Source organism: Mya arenaria, chromosome 17 (genome assembly GCF_026914265.1).
Source record: "Mya arenaria isolate MELC-2E11 chromosome 17, ASM2691426v1".
NCBI lineage: Eukaryota > Metazoa > Mollusca > Bivalvia > Myida > Myidae > Mya > Mya arenaria.
The window spans coordinates 47,575,582-47,588,245 of record NC_069138.1 but is presented as its reverse complement, the minus strand read 5'-3'; the positions used below and the strand labels follow the sequence as shown (position 1 = coordinate 47,588,245).

The following is a 12,664-nucleotide window of genomic DNA, read 5'->3' as shown; positions in this document are numbered from 1 at the left end:
GGACGTGTCACGGCATGTTTGGGCTGTCAGACTTTTCAACCCCAAGATTTTTCAACCCCTTTGTCATTTGTGAAATCAAAGACTTTTCAACCCCTTTGTCATTTCAACCCCTAAAAGTGCTAAGACTTTTCAACCCCACCTTAAACAAAGACTTTTCAACCCCTAATAAACGAAGACTTTTCGACCCCTTTATAATGTATCACCTTTTTAAGAAAATAACTTAAAAATTCTAATAATATAAAAAAATACTAAAAATATATTAAACTGACAAAAAATATGTAATACATACAAAATATACATACTTGAAACACATAATAATACTATAATTCATTAAATATTTACATTGAAATAAATAAAAAAAATGCTCGACTGTCCATTTAGCTATTTAGTCACTTAAATCTTCCCTATCTCCCTGAGGAAATCCTCACACAATATATTATGTGCATGGTACTGCTCCATAAATTAATTGAAACAGCGTTTGTTTTGTTTTAGTTTTTTAATCACTTTTTTTAAAACATTTTGTCATCAATAAAAAAGGCAATAACATGAGTTGAACTTTAAATAAAATTCTTCATAATATTTCAAAATATCTAGACTTAGCAGACAATGTTTAAGAAATACAAAAGTATACATTGAGTTCAAAGATGTTAAAAATATATTATAGATTGAGTTCCAAATGCATTCAAATTACATAAGTGTAACAAAAGATTTTATCAACGTTTTTTTATTTCTCAGTTTAAAAAAGTAAGGACATTCTATAATAAAGTGGTATATATGTAAAAAAAGATGCCATAAGCATTGTATTGTCTTTTCATATATGCAATTAAAGAATTGAATGAAGGTCGCACATTCATTAATGGGCAACATGTGTGACATGGTCATAAATTCCTAAGGGATTAAGGGGCTTCATAACACCTTTAATTGAGGTTATAGTAACTTGAAAGTGACAGTTAATTAAGGTTCTAATATCATGGCCATCATTCCGAACTATGGGCAGCTTGATACATTTTGTGTATGATTTTAAGGATTTAAAACCAAACAAAGAATATATTTTATTTAATTATACCCACAAACTCTGAAATTTTAGATAATACACTATCAAGAACTATAATCAAACTGTACTGAAATAGCAATATGGTACTACAAAAAAGTTTCCACTGTTGACCTTTGTTAAAAGCCAAGAAAGTTTTATAAATCAAAATCTTACTTTACCGTACCATTGTTAATGTTCGGAATATTATTTTGAAAGACAATAACCATCAAGTGCTTAATAAATCAAGGCAAGGTCTTTGTAAATTTCATCCAATATTTTGGAGAAAATGTAACAAATAAGCCAAACAAATCTTTCATTGTATTTCAATAACAATTGGTTAAGTTTGTTGCAAAAACAATGAAAAAGACAACACCTGGCTAACAAAAATAATAAGGGTTGAAAAGTCTTTGATATAGGGGTTGAAAAGTCTTCAATATGGCTATCAAAATATTTCAACTAGGGGTTGAAAAGTCTTTGATTAAGGGGTTGAAAAGTCCAAACAGGTAGGGGTTGAAAAGTCTTTAAAATAGGGGTTGAAAAGTCTAAGGGTTGAAAAGTCTTCGTTTTGAGAAGGGGTTGAAATGTCTTGGGGTTGAAAAGTCCTGCTCCCGCATGTTTGAGGGCTTTCAGACTTTCAACCCCAAGACTTTTCAACCCCTTTGTGATTTGTGAAATCAAAAACTTTTCAACCTCTTTGTCATTTCAACCCCTAATAGTGCTAAGACGTTTCGGGTCACGGACACTACGGACCAGACATTACGGACCAGATTTAGGGACACTACGGACCAGATTTAGGGACATTACGGACCATCTTCAGAAACTTACGGACCATCATTTATAATGGTTTTAAACATTTTTTTTTAATTTATTCACTTATTGGTCTTAAATTTGTTAATAAATACTTGAATATTAGTGCTCAGTATGAAAATTATCTTTAATGTAACTGAAAAATCCAGGAAATTCCAATGTTAAACATCAATGTATTTTTAATAAAATATTATAATAATTTGAATAATAATGAACGAAATATGTGTTTATCCTATGATTGTAAATGTGAATATTAATGTTTTCATATGTGATCGATTGCTTTCTGAAATAAACTTTGAATCGTCATATTTGTTTGTTTTCCGTTTCAACTGTTTTAATTGAAAGGTTCAGTCACGGCGGGGAATCCACGTGACCAAATGGTTGGTTTCAGTGCAAGATGGCGTCACCAAAACGCTCGATTCGAGCCGAAAATCAACGTAATACCTATAATTATGATAGTTTTTTGGAATTTTAACATAGCCTATCATATGCCTACCTACCTTGTGTGTATTTACATATCCATATTTTCCTTGAAACTGTTACCGTTTTCGAGAACACTTTTCAACCCCCCTCAAAACAAAGACTTTTCAACCCCTAATAAACGAATACTTTTCAACCCCTTAAATTCTCACCTTTTTTATATACTACCTACAACAATAAGCAATTTATTTTGAAATTTATTTTTAAAAATCAAAAATATAGTAAGAATAAAAATGCAACAAACAGTTCAAAGAAAATACATAACAAATATGAAATACATATAAAAAATACATAAGAACACATGCTCATACAATAATTCATAAAATATTACATGGAAATAAATATAAAAAGAATGACTGTTCATTTAAAGCTGTTTAGTCGCTTAGCAATAAATCTTCTATCTCTAAGGAAATTCTCACACATTATACCATGTGCATGGTACTGCTCCCACAATTAATTGAAACAGAACATATTTTTTTTTCTTTTAGTTTGTCCAAAATACATAGAATTAATAAACATTTTTTAAAACATATTTTTTCATCAATAATAAATAGACCTAAATGTGTTGAACTTCAAATAAAATTCTTCACAATTTTTCAAAATATCTATATTCAGCAAAAATACAAAAGTATTCATTGAGTTGCAAATGCTTTCAAATTACAAATAGAATAATATAAAATAATAATTATATCAAGCCTAGATGTAACATTTTTAAACAGTGAACAAACAACATTATGGCCGGAAGAGTAAAAGGGGTTTTATCACTTAGTGCTAAATGCTTTTAAAATGTTACAAACATAACTCAGTGTGACATAAGATTTTATTAACGTTTTTTTTTCTTAGATTAAAAAAAAATAATTCTATAATGAAAGCTGCACTCTCACGTATTGAACGTTTTGACAACTATTTTATTTTTTGCCTTGGAATGAGCGAATTTTAGCGAAAATCCATGGAAACTAGTGATACAAGACTGCTGACAAAAAAATAGATGGCAGATTTTTATGTTTAAGTTCCAAATTGATATCTTATGCATTTTTTCTTAAACCGTTAGTAACGGCTTAAGTCACAAAACATTAATTTTCAAACGGAAATTTGTAAATCTGCGATCTGATCTTTTGTCAACATTTTTTATTATTGGTTTGTAAATATTTACGCAAAAATTTGCTATTTCCAAGACAAAAAAAGTTGTGAAAATGGTATATCTGTGAGAGTGCAGCTTAAAGTGGTATTTGTAAAAAAATGCTATAAGCATTGTATTGTTTTATGCAATTAAAGAATGGAATGAAGGTCGCACATCCATTAATGGGCAGCAAGTGTGACATGGTCATAAATTCTTAAGGGATTGAGGGGCTTCATGACACCTTTTTATTTAGGTTATAGTGACTTGAAAATGACAGTTCAAATTAAGGTTGTAATACCCTGATGGCCGTCATTTTAAACTATGAGCAGCTTGTTAAATGTTGTGTATGATTTCCGGATTAAAAAACTGAACAAAAATAAGTTTAACTTATTTACCCTACCCCCAGTGCTAAGAGTTATTAGATAATACTTTATTGATTTCATTATCAGCAACTAAAATTGAACTGTACTGAAATAGCAATATGGTACTACAACAAAATCTTTTGACCGCTGACCTTTTTTAAAAGCCATAAAAGTTTAACAAATGGTCAAGTAGAGGTTTTTATGGGTGTTCTACTAGCAAATTATGGAGATTGCTCTGTAAATCCTTCTATGCATTTATTTTCTTTTGCAATTTTCTTCTCAATTTTGGTATTTAAATATATACTCACATCATCACGTCAGGTATTGCAACTAATGGCTAGATGCCAACTAGAGCACATTTGAGTAATATATATTCTAGTTAAACAAATCCACTGTTTAAACAAATCATATATTTAATCGATGGTATCATTTGCCTTCAGCAAACACGTGACTAGTAAATCAATGCAACACCTTTGTCTAAATTTATCCAATACTTTGTAGTAAAGAGTAACAAATACTACTAACAAATCTTTAATTGTATTTCAAAAACAATTTTTCATTTGTTAAGTTTTTTGCCAAAAAAAATAAAAAAAAACAATGAAAAAGACAACACCTGGCTGACAAAAAATAATAGGGGTTGAAAATCTTTGATATAGGGGTTGAAAAGTCTTCAATATTGCAATTAAAATATGTCAACTAGGGATTGAAAAGTCTTTGATATAGGGGTTGAAAAGTCCAAACAGGTAGGGGTTGAAAAGTCTTTGAAATAGGGGTTGAAAAGTCTAAGGGTTGAAAAGCCTTCGTTTTGAGAAGGGGTTGAAAAGTATTGGGGTTGAAAAATCCTGCTCCCTGTTTTGAGACCTGCTATATAGCATTTCCACTACACATCGCTGTATATAGAGACAGTAAGAACGTTATGCGGCTCATGCAACTATAACTTGTATTTATAGTACTTACACAGATGATAACTAACTTAATGTAAGCTCTTTTTAAAAAGAAGTGTTTATAAAAGTGATGGGCGGCTGTTGCCCTAGTGATCTAAATCAATGGCGCTGTGGAGTAGTGGCGCTTTCGCTGAGTATATTTTGCGCTGAAGGATGATCTAATTTGACGCATTTGCATTGTTCTTGTTTTGCCTTTATGTTGCGGAAACAATGAGCTATGCGAAATACCTTAACCAACGTGAAAACTTTCCAGAAAACAGCAGGCAGGTTTTCAGCGTAAAACATGTATACTCGACAGCGCCACTACAAATCAGAGCCATCACTAGAGCAACAGCGTTACCACGTATGTGGATATTTCTTTTTTTTTAGAAGAGCTTGCAATTTTGTATGAGTTCTGGCGTAAAATACAATACATTACGAATATATTTGCATGCACCAGAATCGTGCACCGAAACATGCCGGCAACAGTCCGAATCGGCAGAAAAGCTGATACAGGTTTTATTGTCTGGGGCATGATATGTTTATTATTGGTCCCAGATCTGAGAGTTTGTTCAATATCTACTGCAGATCAACCAATGTAAATTAAATATCGTTTTCGATCATTCAAGTCAATATAAAGGCCAACAAAGCTCTGTTGGAATAAAGTTTTTGTCACGGTGTAGTGTATATATATATATATATATAGATTTCGGGGTTCATATATATATCTATATATATATATATATATAGATATATATATGAACCCCGAAATACGTTAAAATATGGTACCAGTAGCTCATTTGTCTAGCGCTCGGCATTTAAAGGGTAGGTACTGTGGAGATGGTGTTCTCAGTACTGGTTCATCCCATGAAAGTTGTATCCCGTGTATCGGTGCTTTACACCGAGTTTGTAAAAGAACGAACATGTCTCTGCGTGATGGCGTCACGGCGGGTTCAAGCCATATACGTAATGCAGCCAATGGGCGCTGGCAGTCCTTGATAAACTTACATAAACAAATAATCTACAAATCTACAAATGTGTGGCCATAATGTTTGATTTTTCACTTCCAATCTTAATTGAAGTCGTCGTACCAGTAACCTCGCCAACATCTGGAATACCGCCTAAATTGACCGGAAATCGGCGTACAGGGGAGGCGGGTCCTTATTGTTTTATGCACATGAATGTTGAAGCACGATATCATATTCTAATACCATATTCTGAAACCAAATAGTATTCATTCATGTCATCTAACTATGACTGAGAGTCTGCGTGACGAATAATACCACATCTTAAGTTTCCAGACCCTTGCTTTCAGGTAAACACGACACCTCTATGCTGCGTATAAGAAAGAGAGGTTTTAGTCTTTAGTATTTATGACAAAACTTTTCCTTTTATATGAAACATAAATGCTAAAATCCAAATAGAACTGTGATTGCCATGGCAACCCCGAAGAAGAAATTTTTAAAATATTCGTCTATGAAACTTATTGTCCGATTTCAAGGAATGGCCGTTGGGACCCTCTACCAAGATTGAATCATTGAAACGAATGGCAATGAAATGTGACTTTTAACATGGATTTATATTGGGAGAAAAACGTTTCTGAAACTACTTTCCCGATCCCAAACCATGTTAACCAGGAATGCTTCTACCTTAATTATCTTCACAATTAAGTCTGCTAATTTTAATCAACGTATATTTCTGGTCAACATACCGATAGTAATAAATCCTCTTCTAATAAATTCAAAATATTTTCTCAGAAAATCTTTACACAGAAATGTTCATGGAGTGACCCCCTGCAAGTGACCATTGAGTGACCCCAAACAAAAATGACCTTTGATAAAGATAACTAAAACCGAGCTGATTTATTGAAGACCAAGGGGCGTGACTTTTAGAACATTTATATATTGAAAAAAAACTTGTCTAAAACTATTGTTCCAATTTCAAATTGGTTCCACGGGAAGGGTGCTGGCATGACTCGCATTAAGTAACTAAAGAATTCCAGTCGAAGAAGAACTTTAGTTGCCATGGTTACCAAAGAAATAAAACCTTCATATTCCTGAAATTGTCGTTGTTCCAATCAGAAAGGTGGTAGCCATGGCAACCCAAACAAAGAAACGTTGGAAACCTGCTCCTCACAAGTATTGAAATGATGACATTGCAAATCACAACAGGTGTTATTACCTTTTGTTCCGACTTTTCGTAATGAGAGATGATGCATGATGCATGTCTCTTTCCATGTCTGTTTGTAATAGATTAGCCATTATTATGCACTGGGACCGGTTTCTGTATTAATTATTATCATTATTATTATTCAGTTATTCTTTGGAACCAGGCAACATTCACTATACCAGTGTTTTACTGTTGATGCAAATTTGCTTTTAACAATGGCTTTGCTCAATAAATAATGATGCAATATGACAAACGGAAATCGATCTGTGCCAGAGTTTTATTTTAATATTCAAAAAATGTTGAAACTGCCGTTGTTTAATTGTTATAAGAATTAATAATGTACTTTAGTTTCACTTCACAATATTAACAGCACTTGCATTTGCGCACATTATCAAACACGTCTCTTACCGTACTGTAACACAGTTTGATTTTCATCCGTAGAATGACTCGAAAGTTTGAAGACATTTTAAGGCTTACAATTCTCATCTGCGCAATACCACCGAATGAATCCACGAGAATAGCATCTGTGGACGACTGGACTAAATGTCCGCCACCCAGCAGCCGTTTCCGGGTGTTTACAGACGTGTCATTGGAACAATGTGTGGCTGAGTGCGAGGCGCGTTCGGCATGTGCCGCCCTCGGCTATTTGCGCACCCCGCATGTGTGTGAACTGTATGATAAGCCCGCGGGTGAAGACGGGTCCGGAAAGGCTACCACCAACTCGCGTTGCCTTTTGGTACAGGAGGTAAGTATTAAAATGAGTTATATTTGTTTCCAGGTTTACGATGAACGAATATCATTTTGGATTCCTGGTGACTCCATTTTATATTGGTTTTATTTGAAAGAGGTTATGTGTAGAGTAAGAATTTGTTATAAGTATACCGAAAATAATATTACAAACAAGTTTTTGGGTGTTTAAAAATTGCAAAATTCGCCAGCTAACGTCCGATTTCAGTTGAATTGAAGAACTAAAATATAAACTGCAATAACTTAACTATTTTATTCCTGTAAAATGTTCGTCTAAAATATTGCACGATTTAATATGTAAAATATGGACATTGAACATACTTTCCACATTCAAATGGGCGGGGTACATTGTTTTGACACACCCCAGCCTATATTTTATTTAATCCAAGGCTTATTAATAATGATTGGGGAACTGTTACTAATGATAATTTACAATTAGTAACAGTTCCCCCATCATTATTTATGAGCCTGGGATTTAAAAAAAATAGGGTGGAGGGGCTGGGTCAAATAGTTGTGTCAAAACAACTCAGCCTGGCCCTGTGGCGTACTGGACCTTCGCGCTCGTGCGATATAAACTTAACGCAGCAACTCGAAGATCAACCGACTAACATACCTCAGCGAGCAATTGCCTTTCAAATGATACCAAAGTATATGGGGTCCCCAAGCATTAAAAGACTCTCAACATAAAAAATACACAACAATCACGGTCGCCAATGGCAAGATGAGAGGAATATATAGCTATTCTCCCTCCTCAGATATGTAGATCCAAACATTAACCATGATAGAAATTCGTATCTTGCCCACGGGCAAAGATAAAACAAGTACCCCAATCGGAACACCTCGGTCAGTATCCAACAAAAATTGTCTATCTCGAAGCTTGCCGGAGTTGGCCGAGTTGTTACGATTGACAAGTACCCGTATGGAACTCCTTTCTATGGTCATCACATTGTAATTACCTCCCTTGTTGAAGACTATCGTCTGCAGCATCATAGCAACCTTGTCTTGTGGCAATATTAAGAATGCTAATTAATTATTTCTCGCTTCAAATGTCACTATAAAAAAGTTTTCACGCACCTTTAAATAAATAAACATCTCCTCAGAACTATTTAAAGAACGATTTGACTCATTAACATAATCTGAATCACTGCGCGTATATCCATGACGACCACGAATCTATTATCACATATCCATACGCAATTATTTTCACTACGCACAAATGAGTTCAAGCACAAAAATAAATTTTTACTTAAGTTTGTTCGACTGAGGTGGGAGAAAAAGCATCTACCTAAGCCGCTCGTATAAGATAGGTTCACCCCAACCCTCGCCCAGTGTGATTTGTGGAAAACTCGTTTCCACAAAATACCCTACGCTCGGGTCGCGATGAACCTATCTTACACTCTTTGCCATGGAAGATACTTATATTCTATACATGGCGAGAACGACAATGCAATGGAACATGTATCTTATGAATCGAAGAACATACTGACATTCTGTATACTACAGGGCATACGCGTTTAATTACTTCACTATTGTAAGATGCTTACAATTGATGATAACACGTGTATATCACCAGGGCGAAGCCCCGTGTGGATGCCCCCGCTGGCGCGTCTGTGACCGGAAGTCTAAAACATGCACGGTTAAAGGTCAGTTATGAATTCGTGCTGATATCAGCGCCTCGTTATGTAAGTGTATAAGTTATTTATATTATATTGGGTGAAACTAAAATATTATTTAAGTCTTGAAATGTTTGTACTAAATTATTGTGCACAATTCAGGGACGAATACACGATTTGGCGTTAGATGGGGCGTAACGTAGGGGCGAAACCTTTTGGCTTGCGCCCCTCTCCCAAATCTGAAATTGTTCTGGTTTAAAGTGGGTTTGCTCCCACGTGCAAATTTTAACAATTTAGTTTTTTGAAATTGTCCATTGTGGGCCTATTTATTTCCTTTTTTCTCCTATGTTGAAATAACAAGTAAATTTGGACGATTGGATCCGCTATTGCATCTGTGATACCATTCGGAACTCCTCGGCATTTTTTTATTGAAAAAGACCTCTGATGTACTATGCCGGTAGAAGTAGTTCGTAAATATTTTTATTATATTATTGATTGGTTAAATGTAGTGTTTTAGCTTGTATTTTCAGTCCTAAGTTTAAATTGATTGCCCAGTGAAGTGTATTATTGCAATCATAATTAAGATTCCCAAGAGTTAAGTCAGTAAGTTTAACTGCTAAATTGAAATTACTACGCGATCTACTTGCATAGCCTGGGTTACCTGCCCTTACCATTTCATATTACTCTTGTTGTGCAGAGTACGCTGGGAACCAGACAATCTACTTGCATCGTTATTAAAGTGTACCGATTACCGACATTGTAAACCGTCCATAAACATCCGAGGTTGTTTTTTGATAAAAATGGCCGAGGAGTTCCGAATGCTGTGATACAGTACACCTTAATATATATGGTGAATTATCGGTACCGTGAGTTATGTGACTTTGGGATGTTTGGTGACCCATATTATTTTGGTGTCATTTGAAAGGGAATTTTGCAAAATAATCCAACTTAAATATAAAAAACCCCGAAAAACTTGATCTTATTGATATTATTTTTTCGGTCATTTAAAGCTGCACTCTCACAGATTTACAGTTTTGACAACTTTTTTTGTCTTTGAATGAGGCATTTTTTTGCGTATATATCTGCAAACCAGTGATAAAAGACTGTTGACAAAAGATTAGATCCCAGATTTTCAAATTTCTGTTCGAAAATTAATGATTTATGGCTAAACGCGTTACTAACGGTTTAAGAAAAATGCATTAAACATCAATTTTTGAACTAAAATATAAAAATCTGCGATCTAATTTTTGTCAGAAAGCCTATATGACTGGTTTCCAAGCATTTTCGCATGAATTTGCTCGTTCCAAGACAAACAATAAAATAGTTGTCAAAACGTTCAATCTCACAGAGAGTGAGAGTGCAGCTTTTATTTATATACATGTATTAGCAATAAGTATACTCAGTAGAGCATATCTTATAAATGATACCAGAATTATATGAGGTGAACAAACACCAACAGTTAACTTTGATAGAAGGAAAATCTTAGTATTGAACGTCGGATGACTTTAAAATGTATTATATCTCAGAGTGTGAGCCCGTGAGGAACGTCGCTCATGGAAAGATTCTCGGGAACCGTTACGACGTCGGCGCAAAACTGCGAGTGCTATGTGACGTGGGCTACGTTGCGGAGAATAATATGGCGTCAATGACATGTGGCGGGAATGGATCATGGTCTCACGTGGCATCATGTGTACCGAAGTTGAACAATTCAGCGGTAGTAAACTCAACGCAATCAAATTTAGAATCCGGTAACTAATTTTAGTGCGATTATCTATCATTAAACTCTGTAGATTAATCGATGTAATTCTGTTTCGATTTTTAGCCTGTTTTTGTCTGTGTGATACTGTATTAAGTTTAACGTACTAAACAAAAAATATTCTTTTCTTTCTTTCTTTTGTTCTAGTTTCCCCGCAAAATGTGTCCGAATCCACATCCAATATAAAACAGACGCTTCCTGGGTATCCTGGTACCGAACTGATCTTTGTTAACGAGGCGCATTCCCTCGAAGACCGCAAAGCAGTATGTGAGAACATACATGGGGGTCACATGATCAAGATAGACACTGCGGCGAAACTGGGCGCCATCAAGAACTTAACGACGGGAGGCAACGGTACAGTGATATATATATATATACTCGTATACTCGTCGTGTACATGGTTTTAGAACTTAAGGGGTGTAACCTTTTGACTTGCGACCCCTCATTAGAACCGAAAGTTATTTGGTTTCAAATGATGACAGAGGCGTTTGGGGGTACTCCCCTAATAAATTGTTTACAATTTCTAGTCCGAAATGGTGCATTTTGGGCTTTCCTCCTCTATTAAAATGAAAAAAGAAAACTTGGAAGATTTTAGGAGGGGCTTGGGGGCGGGTGCGCTCCCACTGGATCCGCTTGTCGGGATACGTACACATCGGATGCTGCATGCTTAAAGCACTTGCATACTTACCGATCTCGTATACTTAGTTTATTGAGTAGCAAAATGTTAAAAATATTACTTTATTAAACGAGTGTAATATCGCAAATTTCACATTTTTGTATAACTGAGTGATCATAAATTGATTTATTTCGAAAACAAATAAACTAGTATCAACGGTACAAGCGACAATGGTGTCATGGTACACGTGTCTGCATCTAACCCACGAGGTTGTTGGTTAGATCCTCACCAGGGGCACCGGTACTGGTTTCAACCCAGGAAACGTACTCGATCGTGATCATATATATTAGCTGTCAGCTTTCGTCACAGTCGAGCATAAATGAATTAGTTTCACCTATAAACTAGGCACAGACCTTTTTCGGGAATACAAAAAACATGTTTTTATAGTATAGTGCATGTACACATTTACTTACGCATGTATATATACTTGACGATTTACTGGGCAACAAAATTACATTCTAAAATATATATAATATTTAAATGACCGATTCATGACCGTGTAAAACCACGTGAAAAGGTTCCGAAGATTAAAGTGACATTCTTATTCAAAATCAGTACATACACATGTATTACAAACATAAATTTTGAGTGATAAGCCTTTAACTGCTACTAATTAAGTAATGCATTTATGTAAAATATTAATTACTGATAACAATTAAGTTTGTAACCGGCGTGTATTTAATTTCTGAAAACGCAAAAATGATTGGTGGGTGCTAAAAGAGTTACTGTGATCTACTATCGTCTCATTAGGTAGAAATATCGGGTTTTCTGCATCTTTCTTTCAAATTGAACTCGGTATCCTTCATAAGCACCATTGTTTTCGGCATTTATTCATCCTTTTTTATATATTAAAACAATTGTATTAATAGTAGCTAATCTTATTTGGGAGTAAGACTGCATCTTTAAATCACAACAATAAACCCAAAACACGATCCTGTCTCACGCATGATAAAATCAGACATGCGCAGTCACAGTTTA

The 12,664-nt window shown here is 34.7% G+C and overlaps 1 protein-coding gene across 1 annotated transcript in view; it reads left to right on the top strand.

Annotated features, from left to right (window-relative positions):
- Positions 1-12,664, top strand: part of LOC128223769 (uncharacterized) — a 34,685-nt gene that overhangs the window by 21,034 nt on the left and 987 nt on the right. Inside the window, exons 2-5 of the mRNA XM_052933141.1 lie at positions 7,336-7,639; positions 9,215-9,284; positions 10,781-11,002; positions 11,158-11,364. Of these exons, the coding sequence (XP_052789101.1) occupies positions 7,337-7,639; positions 9,215-9,284; positions 10,781-11,002; positions 11,158-11,364 (802 nt within the window). The 5' untranslated portion in view covers position 7,336. The remainder of the gene's footprint in view (positions 1-7,335; positions 7,640-9,214; positions 9,285-10,780; positions 11,003-11,157; positions 11,365-12,664) is intronic.